At 61.6% G+C, this 18746-nt stretch overlaps 1 protein-coding gene across 1 annotated transcript; it reads right to left on the minus strand.

The window, feature by feature from the left end:
• Positions 1 to 657: 657 nt before the first annotated feature.
• Positions 658 to 18093, minus strand: SAMM50 (SAMM50 sorting and assembly machinery component; the record flags this gene model as incomplete). The annotated part of the gene is made up of 15 exons (XM_084255330.1): positions 658 to 839; positions 2729 to 2870; positions 3418 to 3564; positions 4653 to 4720; positions 6714 to 6784; positions 7728 to 7814; positions 8082 to 8153; positions 8577 to 8705; positions 10704 to 10791; positions 11023 to 11153; positions 11544 to 11650; positions 12579 to 12666; positions 13366 to 13467; positions 14312 to 14422; positions 18073 to 18093. 15 exons carry the CDS (start codon positions 18091 to 18093, stop codon positions 794 to 796), a joined length of 1410 nt encoding a protein of 469 aa, XP_084111456.1. The 3' UTR covers positions 658 to 793.
• Positions 18094 to 18746: the final 653 nt, after the last annotated feature.

An 18746-nucleotide genomic window follows, 5' to 3' on the forward strand; every position in this document is an offset into this window, starting at 1 on the left:
ACCTTCTGAGGATTTCAGGCTTAATTAAAAAAAAAGCTTTCCACTGAAGGATACGCTGAAGACGGCTCCCGAGGCGCAGTTGAGGTGTGGCGGGTGGACGACCCCACCAGCTCGCTCTGCAACAGGCGGGGCTCAGGCGGGGCTCGGCCAGTGCGGCCCAGGGGGCGCCGCCTCCAGGGTCCCAGCAGCGTGGGAAGGGCGGGCTGCCTGCCTGGGAAACTGGAGGGGCTCCAGGCAAGGACCACAGGTGCTTCTGAAAGTTGGAAAAGGCCGGGAACAGACCCCCAGAGGCTCCGCAGGGACCTTGTGTTGCTTTAATCCGCGGGGCTTAGGGGTCACTTGGGGCCCAGCCACACGCATCTTACCAAGCTGCTTGCTCCTGCTCTCGAGAACACGCATCCCCCTCTGCCTCGGTGCCCCGGCGCAGGGTCCTCCTCCCCATGCACCTCCCCGCCCCGTCTCCCGTGTGGCCAACACCCCCTGGGGCGCACCCTCCCATGACTGCGGACTGGGGTGTCTGGGCTCAGGCCCCAGCATGGAGACCCAGGGTCTGGGGGGAAGAGGGTGGTGGGGCCAGGACCGGCGATGTGGAGGGCGCCACCCCATGGGCCCCAGGGGGAGCCGCCGGGCACAATCACACCCACACAGCATCGGGCGTCCGTCTTTAAAATTTATTGCCAGGCTCCCACCAGGACGCCCTCCAAGGCCTTGGAGAAAGCGTGTGGCACCGTGGGACTCGCTGCTGCCGAGCCCTGAGCTTCTCCCGAGGGGCAGAGGACACCGCGCCTGTCGGCTACAGGAAGCGTATCCCGGCTCCAAACTGGACGCCATCGCAGATCCTGAAAAAAGGCAGATGTGAACCCAGCGGTCTGCGCGGTACCCCCAGCGCGCCAGCAGGACCCCTCGCTCGAGGTGCTCCCCGAGGGCCGCGGCCTCCCGTCTGCCACGCCCACCGGCCACCGGGCTGCCCCGTTCCGCGCTCGGCTATTATGAGCACAGCCAGCGTCTTCCTTCCTCCAGAAGCCACGTTAGAAATGAATCTCCGAAACATGGTTTTCAAATTTCACCCCGGCGGGGGTGGGGGGGTGGGGGGGGAGCAGGGGCCGGGAGCTGGAAGGTGACTAGCCGCCCTCAGCAGCCTGCGATTCTCGGCGCGCACTGACGCCCAGTGGCCACCCCGGGCACTGCACCCACCCGCCCTCCAGCCAGCGCCTGGGTGAGTGCGCCCCACTTTCAGGCTGAGGAACAGGTGGCCGCCGGACTTGGCAGGGGGTGCCAGGGCCAGCCGGCCGGGGGCAGCAGGGCATCTTCGCTGCTGAGGGCTATTCCCGGGACACTCAACAGCGGCTAAAGCCCACGGGCGCTGCTGCTTTTCTCTGCGGTGAGAAGTATTTATAGTGTATTTGCTGGTGCCGCCCGGGCTTCTATTGAACGGGCACCACGCACCCGCTGATCGTCACGGAAACAGCCCGTGCGTTCTAGACGGGGAAGTCAAAGATTAAAACTTCGTGGGCTGTCCCACCAGGAGACCAAGCAGGGGGAGACACCTTCTGTCCTTGCAGTTAACACCCCCCCAGAAGACAGCCCAGTGGGTGCCAAGAGCCCCTGACCTCATCCCTTTCCCGAGGGGGCGGGTGCCACGGCTGTTTTGCTGCAGAGGGAAAAGCAGGAGGCCTGGCGGGCCCGAGAGGCGCGAGCCGGCCGGCACTTGAGCACCAGGCCGCACGTGCAGGGAGGGTAGGAGGAGAGCGGCGGTGTTTCCTCAGCGAGGACGAGCTACAGGTTCTCGCTGGAAACTGGGCGATGACTCAGCCACCGTTGATGGCAACAGGGTGTAGCCAGACCGCCGGAGAGGAAAACCGACAGCTCGGGGCGCTGAGCCCACAGGCGCGGCCGCGAGCAGGACGGGAAGCGAGCTCTGTCGTAGCAGGTGGCTGTTCCCCAGCAACGGTCGTGGACCTACCCCCACCCCTGCGCAGCTGGGAGGCGGGGCCTTTGGGGGGTCCTGGGCTGGATGAGGTCACCAGGCACAGCTATGCAGGTGGGGTCCCCCGAGGGGTGAGGTCCTTGTGGGAGGAGACCCCAAGGGCTAACCTGCCCCACCATGTGAGGCACAGAACATGCCACCAACAAACCGGAAGGCGGCCCCCAGGCCCCCGACCCGAAGGCCTCAGCCTTCCCGGCCCCCAGGCACCTGCAGCAATGCCCCAGCTGTGTCCAGTCACAGCACCGACTGGCACACGCCACGGGGCAGCGCCTCCAGTTTCTAAGGTCTACACGACGTGTACCACGTAACGTAGGAAATGGAGCTGATTCTGCAGCCGTGCTGGCCTGCCACCCCCGCCCGTGGAACACTCAACTCTCGCTGAGTAAAGCGACTGGCGGCGACGGGCCAAGGTGGGGGACGCCCGCACCGGGAAGGCGCTGGGACCAGGCTCTGCGGTGGGGAGCCAGCCTCTCCCCCAGGCCCGAGCCCCCAGCCTGCAAGGTCACCCATTGGGGCCCGGCCTGCCCCGCGAGGCTCTCTGGACGCGGCAGCCACGGGCACGAACAGTGGGTGCAGAACATCCCATTTCCCCTCCCGACTAGATGGAGAAATCTGTGCCTCCTTTTCAGCCTTTTGCCAGCCAGTCAATATCCCCCACATGAAACCATGAGCGTGTTCAAAACAAGGTGCCCACCGGAGAGCGCGATGGGGAGGGGGCTGGAGGGGGGGAGCTGTGCCTACCTGTCGCCGCTCTGCACGCCCATGGGGATGCAGTAGTTGAGCTCCAGCCTGGCGATGTTGCCCAGCCTGAGGACGATCCCGGCGCCGTAAGACCAGCGGATGCACTCGGCCAGCTTGCGGAGATGAGCTTTGGGGCCCTCCCCTGAGAAGAGGAGAGGGGGTATGACCAGACCTTTCCCAAGGACCCACCAAAGGTCCTCAGACAAGCCCTGCTCCTCCTGCCGCGTGGTCTCTGGGGACGCTGAAGGCCAGGTCCGGAACTCAAGGAGAATGCCCCGGCGAGTCCACAGGCCTGGGGCCTCGCTCACTGTCCCCGAATCATCCGGGGCTGCTCTGCTCGCAGGGCACCCCATCCCGGACACCAGGCAGCCCTCACTCCGGGGCCCGCCTGCTGTGAAGATGGCTCTTCTCACGCCCCACCCAGGTGCCTGCCGTGCGTCTGCTCTGGCCCGAGTGGTCTGGGGGGGGCCTGAACCCCACGCAATGTGGGCCCTGAGGCCCAGCCCAGAGCGCGTGCCTGCGTGACGGCTCAGAGGGCCCGTCTCATGGCCCTGCGCTCATCCAGCCATAAGCGTCCCTCGGGCCCTTCCGGGGCTGCAGGCGTTCTAAGACGCTGGTCTGCATCTGCCCGCTCCATGCTCAGCTTTTCCACCCGAAGTGGCTGCGCCAAGGCCCTGGGCTGCTCTCACCGTAGTTGAGGTTGCAGAGGTTGCCCGCGTTGAGGAAGAAGTGGGTCCTGAAGAGCTCTCCGAAGCCGCCCCGGCCTGGCCGGAAGGGCAGCGGGGTGTACAGGTGCAGGCCACCGGCCCAGTATGCCTCTCCGCCCAGGTAGTCTCCTGTCAAGGAGGGGAACAGGCTGTCAGGTGCAGCCTCACGCGCCCCGGCTCGACCCAGGCCTGGCTGTGCCCACAGGGAGCCGGGCAAGCCTCTTGGGCCCGGAGGTGGGGTAGGGGCTCGTTTCAGTCTCCCTTCTCCTCCCATCTGTCCTGTTCTTGCTTTAATGGGGGGTGTGGAGGGGGTGGGAGGGGCAGGTCAGCAAGAACGACTCAGTGACTGTATCTGCAACGCTTGGAACGAGGCCAGGGCTGCTCATGAACCCCATGTGCTCGGGGACGAGACCCACCTCCCCTGCAGGCGAGACGCCCCACATCCAGACCACACCAGACGGGCACTGGCTCCTGCAGGCCTATGCCCCCAGCAGGTAGCCCCACAGATGCCAGCCCAGCACTGAGGAGGAGACGCCGCCTTCCCGGGCCACCTCCACTGGGTCTGCTGCCCCGTGGACCCAGGTGGCTTCTGCCAAAACGCGAGACTAAGGGCCGAGCGTGCTCATCCGCAGGGCCTGAGGGCGCCACTCCACTGTCCGGCAGCAGTCCTAAGTGCTGGCATTTCTCAAGTGCCTTAGTGCCCGTAACCAGGACAGGCCCCAAAAAGAAAACCCCTCCAAGGTGAACCTCAGGGGACGAGGGGCTGCTTCCTCCCAAGGCGGCTGCGTCTCCTCGTCCTTTAACTAAATAAAGTTTTAGAGAAACAGGCAAGACAGACCCGGCCCTCTCTTATCTTAAATCATCTCTTACATTCTGATCAGAAAGGTATTCTCTACCCACCGCAACATATCGGTTAAATAGAGGACGGGAGAAGAAACCGGAAACGCCCTTTAACTTGGGCCATTGAGAAATACCCGGCCTACGTCGCGGTGGTCAGCGGCTCGCGCCATCTAGCTGTGACCCTGCTGCCTCGGGGTGTGCGCCCCGAGAGGGAGGCGACCACAGCATGGGCTTGTGGCTTCCACATGTGCCCTCGTTTTCCTACAGCTCCCTCGGCTCTCTGCTGGGCGTGCCGGCCTGGCGGGCTCACTCCTTGGCACCCCAGCGCAGGCGTGAGCCGAGCCGAGAGCGGAGGCCGCGCGTCGCGGGAGACCTACCTTCACTCTGCGGCCCGACACTGTGCATGCTGAACCCCCGCACGCTCGTAGGTCCCCCGAGGTAAAACCTGCAGAGAAGGGCAGACGTCAGTGGGGAGCCACAGAGGGTCACAGCCGGGAGCCGGCGCCGTCAGCTCTGGCTTGTGGGCGTCCGCACGTGAGCAGTGCTGAAGGGTCAGGAGACGCACGGAGCCAGGGAATTTTACCACAGTCTGAGCAAACACTTCAAACTCCGGGGGACGCAGGGGAGAGGCAGGCACCAGCACAAGCCTCAGGAAAGAGGGCGGCTGCCCCGTCCGCGGCTGTCCCTGCCATCTAAGGTCTCCCACGTGGCCCTTCCAGACCACCTCCTAGCCTCACAGTGAGGATCCTGTAGGACCGGCCCTGACGTTACAGAGGGGAGGACGCGGAACCTGGAGACAGGCCAAAATGGAGTCACGGCCCCGCAAACGCGCCGGTGTTTCCTGCAATGATTCTTAGTTAGAAAAAAGGAAAGAATCACAATCCGGAAAAGTGAACGCCTCTCACGTTCCTCATGGACTGGGGTAGCACACCCCTTTCGACTCCACCTGAACAAAAAGAGAAGCGTGAACTATTACTCAGCAGGCCTAGCCATGGTCTGGGAACTCGGACAGTTTAGGAGAGCGCAATTCCGGGCAGGAATCCCCGCGTAGGGCCCGAGAAGGCCAGGGACAGTCTGCACCGTCGCGGCCAGGAAGCAGCCCCCGCTGGGGCCACAGAGCTCGGGCCGCCTCTCCCTGCTCCGCGCGGCCCCAGCCTGAGGTGGCACGAAGGCACAGGGCAGGACCACAGAAGCCTTCACGCCAGTGCTCAGCCGACCTGGAGACTGAAGTCTGCGAATCCGTCGGGGTTTCTTGCCAAAGGCTTCCCGCGGCCCCACCAGTGTCAGCTGCAGAAACAGGCGGCAGCGCGGCTTACTATCCTTTGAAACCCCGCCGCACACTTCCTCTTGGGGAAGAGCAAAGACGCCCAGGAAGCATGGACAGGGAGATGTGCCCTCGCCCCTGCCCAGCCACAGCCTTGGTGTCTGACTCTGCAGACCGGGGTGCGACACCCCACACACGCACACCCGGGCCCCGTCAACTAAATGCTCCGGGAGGTGGTTCTCGCTAGGCTCATCCGTCTCATTCTTTCTAACAAGGTGGGGGGCTTCTTCACAGTGGGCATCTGCGCCCGCCTGCCTGGCGGCTGTGGGTGCCGCTGCCATCCCGGCGTCCTGGCCCACGGCCTCTGCACACTTCCAGGCGTCCGTCAGGCTCAGAGTTGAGAAACTGAAGATGCACTCACTCGCCGCCTCCCAGGGGACGGAGCGGGTTCACGCTAAGCAACATCTCAAGGGCGCGCGGTTACGGAAGGGGCTCCCCGGCCTTGGGGACAACCAGCACTTCAAAGCGACAGGCAGACAGAGCGGCTTCACAGGGCCGCGGGGTAATGTGGCTCCAGCCCAGCCCTCTAGGAGCCTGACTGAGCCTCACATTCCGTTGAGATCGTGACCCCACACTTAGGAGCCTCTCGGGAAACGACTGCAGTCGCCCTCTCAGCAGCCCGTCGCTGTAACAAGCCCCGCGCCACGGCTCCGGGATGTGGGCAAAGGTCATTCCGAATGTCTTTAAACTCCTCAGAAAGCAGGGAGGACACAAATCCACGCTGAAGACGCGGCGTATGAGCAAGGGCAGGTGCAGGCAGTGAGCCCCGCGCCCCCAGCCGCAGGCGCAGCCAACGGCTCCGATGCTGACCGCTGAGTCCAGAGCGGATTTTTCTTTTTACCTTCTCAAGTGCTTCCCTATTGTTACTTTCCTGCCATCTCTATGGGCTGTGCTTTTTCAAAATCAAAAGAAAACAATGCAAATTCTTCAATGTAATAAAGTAAGCTTGTTGCTCCTTCTCGAATAAGCAGGAAACATCAAGCATCTGGGTATTTTGAAATTAGCTTAAGCACAAAAACGACAGTTTCTGTGCTTTGAAATCTCTTCTTAAATACAGTCTCTGAACCCCCCGATAATGAAGCAACGGAGAGGGCCACGTGGCCGCCGCACTCACCTGTCCGCGATGCTCGAGGGCTTGTCGCCGACCGGCACCAACATCCCGCCCCAGAGAGACGCTGAAAACACCTGCGGAGACACACCTGCTCACGGCCCCGAGCCTGCCTCAGCGCCAGTGCCCCGTGATGCCGCTGACACCGCAACTTCAAGTCCAGACACACCCCGCACCCGACACTAGCACAAAACGCCGGGTATGGCTCGTTCAGAGGTGAGGCAGTGCCCGCTCCTCCCGGGAAGCCCAGCCCATCAGGACAAGCCAGGGTGATGGGGGCGGCCAAGGGCCCAGGGCCATCGAATCCACCCAGGCCCTCAGGCTTGGCCTCAGCACACACAGGGCGGGGCAGAGGGTGCTGCAGGCCGAAGGGAGGAGGATGGCAGCGCTCCCCGGGCAGAAGCAGACCCGGGCTCCCAGCCTCCCACCTGCAGGCCGGGCCACCCATGTGCCATAACCACGATGCGGTCAGGCCTCACCCACTAGGCCCTCACCACGCTGGCCCCCACATCTGCCTGGCCTGAGGCAGATGCATCGGGTCTTGCCAGCACTTGCTCCACCCCCAAGTCTCGAGGGAGCCGAGAAGGGCAATAGTGGGGCACAAAGGGCCGTCCCAAGCCACCTGCGACCACTTACTCCCTGAATCGGGGGGACAAACCCGAATTGGATTTCAGGGAGACTCCTGGCAGCGCCGGAGCCCCACACACCCAGCCGAGCGAAGCAGACTCAGAACTCATGGCATGGCCTTGGAGGAACAGAGGCCGCCCTGTTCTCCAGCCACATTTCCTGCCGGCCGCTTGTTCCCCGAGATGACGGTTGAAGTTTGGGGGGGCCTCTGTGGGCCCACGGGGAGTGAGGAGCAGTGCCCTCCAAAGGGAATTACGGCCCTTCTCCCAGAGTGAACTCTGTTCTGGCTCGATGTCAGGACCAGCACGGAGGCTTCGTGTGAGCTGAGATTTCTAGAACTGTTCCAACGGCGCGGGATTAAAATACAGGTGACAGCACTGGCTAGATACTCACCGTATCCAGCACGAGTTGCTTGTTCACCTGAAGTTCAAAGTCCTCTTTTAGGAAGCTCACGTCACCCCCAGTGTAGCCCGCCAGCTCCTGGTGGGGGAGAAGCCTCAGATGATTACAACAGACGGCCGAGCGCTGCCTCACGCCCACACAGCAGCCACCTCGGCGGCAGCAGCTCCGCGTTGCAGAAACCACTGGGCCCACTGGGCAGAGGCGGCGTTCCCGCTGCCCTGGGGCGGCCCGGGGTCACCACGTGAACAGTGACCGCAGAGCAGTTCCCGGGAGCACGCAGGGGTGATGGGCTTGGTGGGGCCAAATTTTAAATAAGGTATTTAAAAAAGAAAATCAGGAACCCACCTGGTTCACCTTCAGCAAAGCGCCTCTTCTGGGTAAGATGGACGAGTTCCGAGAGTCGATGACCATGGCGTGCTGGGGGAGGTGGGGCGGGTGCTCCCATGTGTTTCGTTGACAGACGCCACCGCGCCCCGCCCACCCCCATGCCAGCCGGGTGGGCTCGCTCCCTCCTCCACCCGTGGAGGGCAGCGGGGCAGCCCTAACTGGTGGAAGGAACCGGCCCGCCCCCTGGGAGGAGTCCAACCCCGCACCGGCTGGTCCCGAGGAGCTGGATGCCCAGTTCCGTCAGGGGTTTTGGAAGCGAAAATTCCACATTTCCATTTCCCATCTCCGCTGCTGGTACTCAGGAAAAATCGACAAGGGCCACGACCACAGATTCGCAGTGGCCAGGGCCCCGCCTGTGATTTGGCCCTCTGCCCAGTACGGGGGGGACGGTCCCCCAGGGTTCAGGGGCACAGGCGGCCGAGCGCCCAGCCAACACGCACGCACCCGCCTTACCGAGAGAGAGGACTTCAGGGAGTGCCCGCTCTCCTTCCTGACGGCGAAGGACGCCGTCCGCGCCAGGCAGCCCAGCTCTCGCCACACGCCCTCCCACTTGACGGTGTGGCTGGTCTTCCAGATGGGGAACTGCGAAGCACACGGGAGGTGAGGGCCCGCTCAGGCCTGACCCCGGCCTCGTGTCGTCACTATGGGGGGAGGCGGGGGGTACGGGGGACACAGAGCACGTGGTAGCGAGTGTCTGGGCGGCCTACACGGCCTCGTCATCACAAATTTCCTCCCTTCCCTTTGTGCAGGGCGACCCCTGAGATGACCAGACACCCCCACCGGTCCTTCTGAGCCCTCATCCGAAGCCTCGCCAGGTGACCCAGGCTTCGCCCGCGGAGGGGACGGAGGCGCATGAATGAGCAAGTCCGGCCCGCGCCAGGGGCCCAACGCCCGTGCACTGGGGCCTGCCCCGCCTCCCCCAGGCCGGGCAGCCGTCTGAGGTGCTCTGGGAAACACCCGTGCTGGGCTCCAACAGGGAGCCTGTGCCCTGGCAGCTTTGGGGCTGAGGACATAACCCTGACGGGAAGCCAGCGCAGCCCCCAATGAGCCTTAGACCTGCAGGAGAACTAAAGGTCACCAGGGGGTGGGGGGACAGCCCAGACGCCCCATCCAGTTTGTAGGACGAGAACTTGGGGCACCCACCTCAACACAACTACTTATCGAACGACCACGAGGCCCCTGCCAGCGCCGGGAGGGCAGTCCTCTCACCCGCCACCCCCGCGCCGGGGGCCTCCTGAGGTCAGCCACTTCCCAAAGGGCAGCGGGGCGGAGGGCTCACCTACGTCCTCGCCTCCTTTCTCACCAGGCAGCTTTTAACAAGAGGAACACCGCCACTGGGAGACACAGCTGCTGTCTCTGGGTTCACTGACAGGAGGACGAGGCGGTGGCCAGACGGCGCCCACTCAGAGGGAGCCTTGGCCTGTGTGGGCGCTGAGGACACACATTGTGGACACGGTCCTGTCCCCAGAGGCTCACCGCTCTCACCTCCAGGGCTGCCCCCTGCCTCCCTACCCCCTGCAGAGCCAACCCCCCATTCCCGCACCCCGAGGCCTCGCCTCCCCGCTCCATGTGGTCAGAGAGGGTGGCCCCACTCGCCTAAGAATCTGCTCTGGGAACAGGCTTAGAAAGAGGCGACAGTGGGGCACAGGGGAGAAAGAGAAGGCTCCCAAACGCCGGCCTGAGACCTGCTGGAGGGAGCAGGCCTGCCGGGCCCTTCTGCACACCACAGCAGGGCAGCAAGGTGTCAGAGGGCTACCCCTTCGGACCAGGACAGGTGGCCATGGGGGCGAGAGGATGGGGAGAGCAGAGGCTGTGGGCGATCCCGTCCACACTGCAGCTGCAGGTGCCGCCCCTTGCGTGTCCGGCACCCTGCGGAGCCCAGCCCAGCAGGGACTCCTGCAGGCTCTCGGGCAGATTTGCGGGACAGGGCACCTGCCAACGGCCATGCCGACTGGCAGGGCAGGTGGGCTTGTGGACTGGCACCTCTAATAAGTGCACGCAGGTGAGGCCAATGCCGCCCGCCTGGAGAGCAGGCTGGGGGTGGAACAGCACCGCGTCACAAGGGCTTGCCTCACTCACTGCAGCCCAGACGGCGGGAGGACTAAGGGCAAGCAGAGAAAGGAAGGAAAATGAAACAACAGGTGCATCAGAAAGCCAGGAACTGGCTCGCTGGGGTCAGCCGGAGCCTGCCGGCAGTACACAGAGCCAGAGCCACGCGGTGGTCAGTACTCTGAAGGCCAGGCCGGCGCGGTGCGGCGGCCTCCCAAGCTACGCACCGAGCACATCTGAGGAAGGCCACAGGGGTCGTGGGAAGTCCAGGGCAGGGCAGGGCAGAGCCGGCCAAAGGTCACAGGAGGGGCCCGTGTACATGTCAGCTGCTCTCCAGCCCTGCGGCCTGTGCCCAGCCAGCGGAGGGCCCAGCCAGGAGGCGAGGCCGAGCACAGAGGGGGAGCGGCCACCATGTGGCCGGTCTGGCACCCGTCCCGACACGCCCGTGCACTCCTGGCCCAGCCTCTTCCATCTCTCCAGTCAACAAGCTCGGGTGGGTCTGCACAAAGGAAGGAGCAGAATGCTACTCACGCTGTACTCGGCCGACACGCCTCTGTCCGTCTCGCGCAGAGAGCTCCAAGGGAACTGTCCAGTAACTTTATATAAGTTTACAGAGAAACTAGGAGACAACGGGACAGAGCTTTAAAAGCTGAGACAGCGGTTACAACGTGTACACATTTAAATCAACAGGTTTAAACTATGCTTCTGGGGCTCATCTTCACGAGGAGCTATGGCAAGTTGTAACACCGCAGGCGCGCCAGCTGATTCTGGAAAGTTCCTTCCCACACACAAGCCATCTACTTTAACTTTAAACAGGCCACTGTACTCAACGGGCTGTCTGGCTTCCTACTTTCTTTCGAAGTGTCCAGGCTGTGGTTTGAAGAAGGAGAGGCCATATGAAGTTTCTTTGGTTCCATAGGAAAACTGAAAAGTCACCTTTTCTGCCCGGCCCAAGAGATTGGGCAGTTTGAGGCCAAGAACCTGGGAGGAAAGAAACAGGTGTCTTCAGAGGAAGGAAGCGTGACTTGTAACACAGACCAGGCCCCCACGGCTCCTCCTGGGAATGACGGGAGCATGTCGTGCCCTGGACTGTCCAGGACGGGCTGACCGTGCTCCGCGTGACACTCGGGGAATCAACTCTGTGGGTGTGGAGTTTGGCTGAGCTGAATACACACAGCCCCCAAGTCATTCCTAGTTAACTACAGATGCTAAAATTGCTTTCAAACAAGCAAGACAGCCGATAAATAATTCTAGATCAACGAGCAACCACGGGTCACCTTACATATAAAGATGGAGGGATGGGAGCCAAGAAACCACCGTCAGTCTTTACAGCCCGTAATGGAGAGGGCCCCCGGGGTGGGCCGTGCGTACCATGCTGCCCTCGTTGTTCCCGACCATGGTGTTGTAACTGCCCGTCAGTCTCCGCAGCTCCGTGACCTCGAAGGTCACATCTAACCCATTTGGAAGCGCATCATCACCTGAGCAGAAAAGAAGTATCACAGCCCGAGGCAGGCGCATGGAGCCATGGCAGGCCCCGCAAAGAGCGCGTCCCGAGGGCTTGTGTCACGGGGCCATCTCCCTCGAAAAGCAAGCGCCTGTTTTCAGTGAGGAGCGCCCCACACTCCCTGGAGAGGCTCCTGGACACCAGGCGCCCCATCTCCTCCCTGCAGGGGGGACTGCCCCGAGGAGGCAGCGGCAGCAGCACGTTTCACGTGTCCATTACCTGCTCAAGGCAGCCATTCCCCTGGGGACAGGTGCCCGAAAGGGTTAGGGTCTCAACTGAAGTGACCCTGAAACGTGGAGTTCACAGGACTCGGGGGACTCTTGTGAGCCCAGAGGAGCAGCCAGTGGGACACACACATAGCAGGCGGTGACTTCTGTCCTTCCTTAGGCCAGGGGTGGTGCCAGTGGGGTGGTTAGCTATGTTATCACCTGCCACGGGCCCTGGGGCCTGGGGTGCAGGGCCGGCCTCCTCACAAGCAAGGGGGGATGGCAGGATGGCAGTGCAGAGTGGGGGTCAGTTAAGCTTGCAGAGGCCCAGGACCAGGCCCTGGATTACTCGGACTCTGGTCCAGGGTAAGCACGACACCATGTTTTTTTTTTTTTTTTTTTTTTATTATTAAGACTTGGTTGTTTAGATCGAGTTTGGGTTCATAGAAAAATGGAGCTGGAGATGCAGCGGGTCCCACACATGCGTGGCCTCCTCACACGCCGCCCCCCCCCGCCCCGCCCCCAGACCCGCGCCAGGTCTCTCACAGCCGGGGGCCAAGAGTCGCCACTACCGGTGCTCTCCCTCAGCCTGACACAGCCCCAGGCACCTCCTGAGACGCCTCCCGTGACACTGCTGTCGGGGCTCTGTGTCCCGGATGGCAATGAGGGGGCAGTCACACCCCACCCCGGGCATACCTTGACACGTGTCGATCAAAACATCCACTTGTCTAAATATCCCCAGACGAAGCAGCTTTTCTCGGGCTTCGTGGGACTTCCGCATCACCTGCGGGGAACCGCGAGTCTGAGACCCGGAATCCTCGGTGACAGCTACAGCACCCCGGTCACGACGGGCCCCGGGGCTGACAGCCAAGGAGAGGCCGCTGAGACCAGACGCTGAGAGGGCGCGCGAGCACCGCCAGAGCGCAGGAGCAGCCGCGCCGCGGGCCCGTCCCCTGCTCTACCAACGCGCGACCCGCCGACGCGCGACCCAGGGTGAGGGTCGGGCCCTGCTAGTATCTTAGTATTTTAAAGATATAATCATTTTTGAAAGCGTGGCGGAACGCGGCCACGAGGTGGAGTAACAGGAGGACGGTGACGAGCCAGCAGGACCAGCCCCGAGGAAGCCTGGCTGAGCGTGTGGTCCAGGGGCAGAAGGACAGAAGGACAGAGGAAGGCACAGAGGAGAGGAGACGGTGCCGGCCGCTGAGAGGAGCCAGGGTCCCAGGAGGGGGTCACCGGGGAGACTCCCCCCGAGGGGGCCTTGGGCACAAAGCAGGGTGCTGCTTCTGTGACAGTGCCGGACTGGCCTCCTCCAGGATGAGAGACACATTTTGGGGGGCATCCAGAGAACTGAGGGGATCAGCCTGGGGCGCCGACGTTCCCTTCAGGGCAGGAGAGCGGAGAAGGGGCGCTCGGGGGCCCAGGAGGGCGAGGCTCACGGGGTCTACAGGAGGGCAGGGAGAGGACCACGCAGAGCACTTGCCTCGATCAGGTTCCGAGCCTTGAAAACGTCTCCGATTTCGTACATGATGATGTCGTCCTTCGTCCTGCCCAGCCCATCGAAGTGGACATGCTGCACGACCACCTACGTGACAGGGACAGCGACCGCGGAGCGCGGCACGGGGACGAGGCATCAGGCAGGTCTTCAAGGACCCCCACACCGGCAAGCTGAGCGAGCCACACTTGCCAGACCTTGTTCTGTGTGCTATATGCACCCTTTCAAAAAAATGGGTCACTCGAACTTCCCCTCTGCCAGGTCCATACTTCCTGGGAGAGCCTGACAAGGTCTCCACAGCCAGAGAACCGACCTGCTCCCCAAGCACTGGCCAGGGGCACTGTTGGTGACCCCGATTTCTAGCCAAGTGTGCCCTGCTCGAGACCCCGTGTGCCCTGCTCGAGACCCAGCACGCCTCTGACTGCAGGTAAAAAGACACCTGGAAGCCAGTCGCTGTCCACCCACCCGGGGACGCAGGGACAGAGCACTGCCCTTCCTGCCTCAACGGGGCTTTTGCTCTAAAGGCTGAGAACGAGGCAGCACCCAGGGGGCAGCGGGGAACACAGCGGGGGGCAGTGACAAGTACCACGACAAGCGTCAGAACACTGAGCCCTGGATGAAGGAATGAGCGCCTGCCTCCTCGCTCCACCTCTGCTTCATTTCAATAGCGCCAAAGTCAAGGAAAAGTTCCACTGGAGACCCGGGGCTTTATTCCGGGAGCAGGAACGGAGCAGAAACTTAGGCTTCATTTGAATTTGCCCTTGAAATACTTGTGGGTTTTTTTTTAATAACTTAAGTATAAAAATGTGCCTGCTTAAGCTTCCCACACAAATCATCACCAAGGAAGAACTACTTCTCCAGAAGCAGAAAGACCTTTCCTCTGGTGGCCAGCCCTGCCCTCGGCAGCGCCCAGGGCCTCCCGCAGAGCACTCACATCTTTGTTCTCGAGAATCTCCTGTTTAGCTTCAGGTTCGACTTCAATGAATTCAGCTTCTTCTCCTAATCCTCCAAAGTCAGGCCCACTAGGGGGAAGTGGCTCCAAGCTCTGGGGGAGGAAGCGCAGAAAATGAACTTGCAGCAGTTGGAAACCAAACCTCTTTAGGTGGGGCTCCAGAGAATTCTGTCCGGGGTTTCCTCTGGCGAGTGGGGCAGGGGCGGGCGTGGTGGGGGCAAAGGTAGCTGTGAGCTGTTGACTGTAAGTCCTGAGCTGTGAGGGAGAAGCCCTGCGTGGCTTTCACTGCGTTCACTGAGTGTCTCCCGTATCACTAGTAAGACAAGCGTGGCAGGCACAAGCCTATAGTGACCGTCGTGAACTGAGAACAACAGCTGGCCTAGTCTGTACACTTGAGGCCCTTTTGAAGACAAAGGCAATTCAAAGCACACCACAAAGACGTTTACCGGGGGGAGAAGAAAAAGAAAAACTGGCTTTTCTGTTATTGGAGAAAGTCTCCTCATTGTAAAAATCAAAACTGGGCACCTTCTAAGATGATTACATTGACAAACCTAGTTGCTAAATCAGACTTTCCTGGAGGCTGATCTACATGTTCTGGTCCAGAAAGTCCTGTTCACACACTGAGCACGACGGCACGTGCTCACAGGCCAGAGCCGACATTTCCGTCCATGGGAACAATCAGCATCTCAAAGCCATTAAGGCATCTTCCGCGCAAGGACGCCACGGGCTGTGCCTGGTCTAGCTCTTCCAGGAGACATAGTAACATGCGCATAACGTTACACAGGCACAGAGGCCTGCCTGGCCCAGGGATCCCTGGACACCCCTGGAGACAGAGTGGGAAGGCGGGGCTCCTGTGGCACCAGCTGACCTACAAATGGGCAAGTCTGGGGAATCTGCTGACAGCACTTGGCTACTTCTTCCTGCGCCAGTTCTCTGCAGCTAAGCACTTCCCATGCTCACAGATCTGGCACTTGAATTATGTGCGGTGTCGGGGACTCTGGGGCCACTGCCACCTTTTCCCTGGAAGAGCCAACAGCCTCCTGTGGGTGCCGGCCCATGGCTGTCACTGATTGCCGGAAAGGTAAAGACCCTAGCAGACTCTGGAGGCGCTCATAGGTGCCTGGGCGGAGGTGGGGGTAGGGTGGGGGTGGTGCAACCTGGCGCAGCAGCGGGGCACAGCGGGACCTCCCCAGGCCCACACCTGCTTCTCCTGTCAGTCTCCATCCCCACTCCCCCCCCCCAACTCGTGTACACTCCTTGTTGTCTCTGTCTGCCTGGAATAATACCCCCAAGTAGCTCAAAAACTCTCTTAAATGTCAGTTCCCCTGGGAGTATCCCTGGCATCAGGCTCACTCAGTCCCTCCCCCACAGACACCTCTGACAAGAGAAGCACGTGACCTTCGCACATGCTCGCATGACCTTTGCACATGCTCGCATGACCTTTGCACATGCTCCCTCCCCACATTTCTACCCCGCCCTGGCACAATTACATGACATGCGACATGCCAACTCCTGTGCGATGGATGGATGAGTGATTTTTCTCTCTTGTCCTTTCATTTTACAGGTGTCTACTGCCTCCTGCTGTATGGCGAGTGCTGAGCAAGCAGGTATGCAGCAGTGCTCGAGCCTCATAGTAGTAGAAGTGGAATATTTATGCAGGAATATTTATGAAGGGGCAAAGAACATGTAATTTGTGTTCTCTTTGGGGAGAGATCAAGTTGTTCATTTTATTTGGGGCTTCAGGTAGGGTCAGAGAGCTGGGAGGGCTTCTTCCCAGTTTGCAGTCGCTAAAAAGTATCATTTGTTTGTTATCCTTTCATTTTTGTTGTATATTATTTTAAAAGCGGAATCATTTACTCTAGTTCTCAAAACCATGATCCAATAAATAGCAACTCTTATTGGCACATTTCATGAACATGCTTTGTGTACTGAAGTTTACACACTGCAAAATTTAAAGAACTGGGAACATTTTTGCCAATACTCTAATTAAAGGGCTCAATAAAAGCAAGGACTTGTTTCTTCTGCATTGTCCTTAGCATCTACAACAGTGCCAGGCACACAGACGGCAGTACTGGGAAACAGTTAATAAACCAGTGAATCCGTACTGTTCAAAAAACAAGTTCAAGTTTAAGTTACCACAAAGGATGCAAGTCAAGGTCTTGAAGCAGGTCCCATTGTAACATCTAGAAATTTGGCCCTAAAAGGGTAAGACAAATGTGCAAACAGAGCTAAAACAGCATGCAGGAGGGGTAGTTGGTAGACGATCCAATGAGGGTTCGGGTTGGACCTGAAAGGAGCTCAAAGATGAGGGGATGTTCTGACAGGTAAGACTGGGTGTGGAGGTCTGGGAGAGGGAGTTGCAGGCAGTAACTCCAGCAACACAATTCATTTGAAAGAAAGATCTGCGAAGCCACTCCAGTCCAATTCCAGACATTAGGCTGCCTGTGCTCTCTGCTGCATTCTCTTGGAGGCTGAAGGCAAACTCCTGAAAACTGCTGGGCAGGGCGAGTTAAAACACCCCGCGCTGCAGTAAAATGTCATGCCGAGGGCTGGGACTCAGCAAGTCTGACTCTTAGTGTTAGGGGGAAAGGCTGTCCTGAGCTAATCCCATACAGGCTTGTGGACTCCACCCCCACTTCAGACTAAAGCCATCAGGACATTGGGAAAGACAAATCCCATCACCACGAAAGGGAGGGTGGCTGGGACCTGAGGGTGGAGTTAAGCAGCCAGGTTGGGTATAAAAACCAAATAGGTGGGCCTGGGGCTGGCTATTGCTGCCCTCCTGGCTTCACGGCTCCTGGCTCGTGCCAGCTCGCAGAGCGCCATTTGGGATTCCAGATCAGCGGATCGGGTAGGACTCATTTAAAACCTTGTCTCCCACTTTTCTCCCAGAGCTGTACATTTCCTCATTTCCCCTTCCCTTGTGAATAAACCTTTTATTAACCTTTCGCGTGTCCCTGCAGTGGAGCATTGATAAGTCCTTTCAAGCGCGCGGGTGAGGACCCACAGTCAGGCACCCCGTTTTGTATCGGGGCTGCCCTATAACATTAGGACATTCCGGAGTTCCACGGTGTGACCTCGGATAGACACGCATCCTCTGGCCTTCGGTTAAGATCACGAGAGAGGAGAGCAGTCGGGCAAGGAGCGCCGAGTGCCAGGCAGCCGGCCCGAAATGTACGTGCACTGTCCCGGGATTCTCCAGGCGCTGGGCGAGGAGCTGCTGTTACCTCCTCCAGTTTGGGGGGGAGTAAAGCAGAGAGAGCTTCGGCCTTTGGCTGCAGGAGGCGAAACAAGCTGCCTAGGGGTGTCTGGGGGAGAAGCCTTCAAAGGATACCAGCTGCCGGCCGTGCCCATGGCAGGCGGGGTGAGGGGCCGGGAGCCGGTGGCGGCTACGGAGAGAAGACGCCCGGCAGGGCCGCGGGCTGAGGGGGCAGGTCCTGGAGAAGTCCTGGCTCTGCTCCGGGCCGCGGGAGGCTCGCGCCGCCCCCCGGGCCGCCGCGCCGAGTGACCTTGCGCGAGTCGCGCCCGAGCGTGGCTTTCCCGCCCCGAGACCCGCGGCCGCGTCTCCGCGGCCTCCTCCCCCGACCCGGCCCGCGGCGCCCGGCGCGGGGACACAGCAGGCGGCCCCCGCGCCCCGCCGGCCCCGCGCCCCGCAGCCGGGGAAGCCGGGGCGCAGCCGCGACAGCGTCTCCCCGCGGCGCCCGCCCAGAGGTCACGCAGCCCGGGGTCGCGGGGCCTCTTACCCGGGCGTGCACCGTGCCCATGGCTCCCTCTCCGGCCGCCGCTCGCAGCGCTGTCCAGCCCGACCGAGCCTCGTCCGCGCGGGCCGAGGGCGGGTCCGCGGTGGCCGCGCTGCCCGTCAGCGCACCGCCCACAAGCCCCCGGACGCGGCGCACTGGGGGCGGCCATGATGCCCCGCCCCGCCCCGCCCCCTGGCTCTCGGCGCCGCCGGTCATTGGGTCGCAGAAGGGCGTGACCCGGATGTTCACGGGGCCGCCGGGAAGCCGGGCCGCGCGGCGAGGGCGCAAGCGCAGAGCGTCGCGGGCCGCCGACGCGGAGACGGCGGCTGGAGGGCGGCGCCGGCGGGCGCGGGCGAGGCCGGGGGTCCGGGGCAGCCGCCCGGGCGGGCCTCGGTCTCCCCCTTGGCGGTCCTGGCAGGCGGGGTTTGCCCCGCGCTCACGCCGCAGGCCGCCCTCCTGGCTCGTCGCTGCGGGGCCGGTGCTACCTGGCAGGAGCCCGGTGCCCGCTGCCCAGACATGGGAGCCAGCAAGGGGCCGGGCACTGGGGTCCTGTGCCAGGGGCTGGCCCTGTTGTAGAGCAGCCCCGATACAAAACGGGGTGCCTGACTGGGGGTCCTCACCCGCGCGCTTAAAGGGACTTATCAAAGCTCCGCTGAAGGCGCACGCGGAAGGTTAAT

The sequence above is a fragment of the Talpa europaea genome, assembly GCF_964194135.1.
Source record: "Talpa europaea genome assembly, chromosome: 15".
Classification (NCBI taxonomy): domain Eukaryota; kingdom Metazoa; phylum Chordata; class Mammalia; order Eulipotyphla; family Talpidae; genus Talpa; species Talpa europaea.